The sequence below is a fragment of the Pithys albifrons genome, chromosome 8 (genome assembly GCF_047495875.1).
Source record: "Pithys albifrons albifrons isolate INPA30051 chromosome 8, PitAlb_v1, whole genome shotgun sequence".
Lineage (NCBI taxonomy): Eukaryota > Metazoa > Chordata > Aves > Passeriformes > Thamnophilidae > Pithys > Pithys albifrons.
In genome coordinates, this window is record NC_092465.1 from 36,310,232 (window position 1) to 36,313,676 (window position 3,445).

General features: G+C 53.2%; 1 gene segment (V, D, J or C); it reads right to left on the reverse strand.

The window, feature by feature from the left end:
- Nucleotides 1-520: 520 nt before the first annotated feature.
- LOC139675321 (T cell receptor alpha variable 4-like) lies at nt 521-1,894 on the reverse strand. The segment is given in 2 exon segments: nt 521-1,356; nt 1,810-1,894. Coding segments are annotated over 2 exon segments (573 nt in total).
- Nucleotides 1,895-3,445: the final 1,551 nt, after the last annotated feature.

Consider the following 3,445-nt stretch of genomic DNA (forward strand, 5'->3'; position numbering starts at 1 on the left):
CCCCCATTCCTCTGCCATGAGGTGTTACAGTGGAGCGAGAAATGGAAGTTGTTAACATGCTCAACCCAAGGAGAAACACCAAACTGTGACTCTTACTGTGTTTCAGATTTCCATGAGCCAAAGGGATTATTTTCAGCATTGGAAAGTTCCTGTCTCGGCAGTCAGACTACAGCTGAGCTGCTCACAGACCTCAGAGTCAGAAGGTGCTCTAAGACTGCTCTCAAGCAAACACAGGCTGGTGAGAAGGGATGCCTCTCAGCTCCAGGTTCAGTGCCAAAGTGACCTGGAGTACCTGGAATTTCATGGAGAAGCCTGAAGGAGGAGACCAAACAGCCTGCTGTCAGGCAATAGGAGGCTGCAGGCAGCTTTCCTGCCTTTTGCTCCTCCTGGAGTTCACAAGCAGACCCCAGCATGGAAGGGGTGTCCATGGTGACCTTCACCTGCCATGTACTGCTCAGACAGAGATTGAGGCCTGCACCTCCTATTGTGTGTGGCCAGGAGGCAGGACCCCTTTGCAGGCAAAGGCAACGAGATACCAGTATTTGACTCTCTATTCCCCACAAGGGCTTTCTCTCCCTTCTCAGACCACACCTGAAGTCCTTCAAGGAAAACACCTCTGGGAACAGCACGTCCTCTAAACACCCATGGCCAGAGTCAGACAAACAGTTTCTCCTTGACAGGAGGACTCCCAGCACAACACTCTTTGCTACAATCTCCTCACTAGGAATTTGGGTGTGATGATTGACCCCTTGTCCGGGAATGACAGGTGCCAGAATTGTAAGGTGACTGTGTGATAAACTCATCAGTTTTCCTGCCTGCAGGTGGACCAGACTCCTTACTGAATGACGTGAAGAAGTATTTGGGGACTGTGAAAGACATGGGGTGTTTGTTGGGGAGCAGGGACAGGGCGAGGGAACGGGCGGAGCCGCGGGGGCTGCGGGGCCTGAACGGGCCCGGCGGGCGGGGCGGCAGCGCCCCCTGCTGGCCCGGCCGGCGCTGTGCCCCCGCCCGGCCCCGCCCGCGGCGGTTCGTGCCCGGCCGCAGCCCCGGCTCCTCTGCCCGTGTCTCTCAGGGCACAGAAATACACTGCCGCGTCCCGAAAGCGGGGCCCGTACAGCCACAGCGAGCTCCAGCGACGGTCTGGTGGCACCGACACCTGTCCCGACTTGTCCGGCAGCTCTTTGGATTCTTTGTGAACTCTCACGAGGAGTTCGGGGCCTCTGCCCGGGTGCTGACGGTACCACATGATCCAATCTCCAGACTGGATTTCTGGATGTGAGCAGTTGATGGTGATATCAGTCCCCTCGGTAGTCTGTGCTAATGGTTCCTGCTGCACCCGGGCTCTGCTCGCAGCCACTGCCAGGGAGAAAAAGAATTACTGTTCTATTGCAGAAAGGTCCATGTAAGAGGAGAGAGGAGAAGAGAACAGACCAGAGATGATGGGGATATATTCTGAGAATAAAGTATGGAATGACATTTTTCTTGGCGAGTGGTTCATTGTGGACAAGAATACGAAGAATCTTTCGAAGGAAAATCAGAGTTCAGCTGAGCAAAGAAGAGTGCAGAAAAGGGACTGGCTGTGAGGAGTGGATGGATGGATAGAGGCATGCATTCGGAAACAAATGGAGTAACCAAGACAGGAGAGCTGGGAGGGAATGATTTCATGGCGCGAAGAAATTACGATAGCAAAGGTGGAGACAAACAAAAAGTAAAGATCGAGAGGGAGGGTCAGACAGGAGTCTTGGGTCCAGTCCCCGTCCCACAAAGACCGCGACCCCCCTTCTCCTTCCCACTGCCAGCCCCGCTCACCGAGCAGCACCGCGGCCAGCGCCGCCAGCCCCGCGCCCCGCCACCGCCGCATCCCGCCGCTCCGCCGCCCTCGCCTCGCTGCCCCCGCCAGCCCCGGCTCTCTGCTGCGGGCGCGCCGCCTCCTCTCCGGCCCCTCCTCCCCTCCTTTCCTCTCTCTTTCCCTCTCTACTGCCACCAGCTCGGTCGCGAGGCGGGCTCTGTCGTCACGACACAAACCCAGAGCACAAGAAGAGGCACAAGTTCAAGGAATGTTGGGTTTCAAAGACAGCTGAGATGTCCTGTGGTGACAGCAAAGTAATCAGAAGAAAGAGGGAGATGGAGGTGTGTTGAAGGAGAAAAAAGAGACAGAGAAGCGATCCAAGGTTTCTTTTCACTTTCTTTCCTTCACTTTTTAAAACTTAAGATCTTCTTGAGTGAACACAAGCAAAAGCACCAATATTAGCAGATAAGTCAGAGCGATTTTCCTCTACTAAATGGACTTTCTTTACATGGGCCTGATAATGCCGTTGAGGATTGCTGGGTGGAACAACAAAGATACACTGATGAAAACCCCACACTTATCCAGCTGTTGGCCTAGGAAGACAGTGAGGACGAAATAATTGAGCTGCATGAGAGACCAACCTGACTCTTTGCTGGAAGACAGTCAGAAATCATCTCCCAGCCCCACAATAACAGAGCTGTTGGAAATTACTCTCTTGTGGGAGCAAAGGAAGAAGTGGGGCAGGGAAATTGCTTGTATGTTCAGAGCCTGAAATGTTCCTTTTGCTTTTCCTCCTTCCTCAACAGCAGCACCTGTATCTCCCTCAGCCAATGGCATTCTGAACATTCCCTGACTCTGGGGCCTCACTCATGGGAAGGGGCTGTTCCCAGTTAGCTCACAGTGGAGCCCTCACCTCCACAGCTGAAATTACCTTCTCTGCTGCACACCCACTGTTAGGCTTTGGGAGCTCAGTGCAATTTTCTCCACCGAGGATTCACTTCTTTCTGTGATGTCCTCAGCTCTCTGGGCTCATTGCTAGTTTGTCGGTGAACAGAAGACTCCTCTGTCTCTATCGCTTTTCCTCTGTCATTCTTCATCTGCCTGGGACAAACACCTGTCTCCCGGCTCCCCAGGAAAACAGAGATGAGCCACGCTGGGCAGCAGCCCAGGGTCTCTGGCTGTGTCTTGTTTTTACGGGAAAATGCACAATGTGAGAGAGAAACGGGGCTCCAGCAGGGCTGCTGAATGTCACAAACCCAGAGGTGGAAAGCCCAACATATTCCATAGTGAAAGGGCTGAGGAATGAGCATGGAGCAGAAAGCAGTGTCAGTAGGTCACAGCACAGACATCCAGGGAGCACACAGGGCAGCCAGCAGAGTGCTGCCTGTGAGGGGTGTGGATGGGACAGCCCTGCCCCACCGACCTGAAAGAGCAAATGAAGGGGTGGGGTCTCGGCAGGTGGAGACCCTTCCTCCCACCCTCTTCTCTAGATCAGATCCACAATGATTCCAGGCACCCAACAGAGCACATAAAACATACTAATCTGCTATGTTGGGGGGGTTTATTTGTTTATTTGTTTTTATTTTTTAATTATTTCTGAAATGTCTCCTGCTCTACAAAACATCTACAATGAGGTGAGTACTGACACAGGTAATG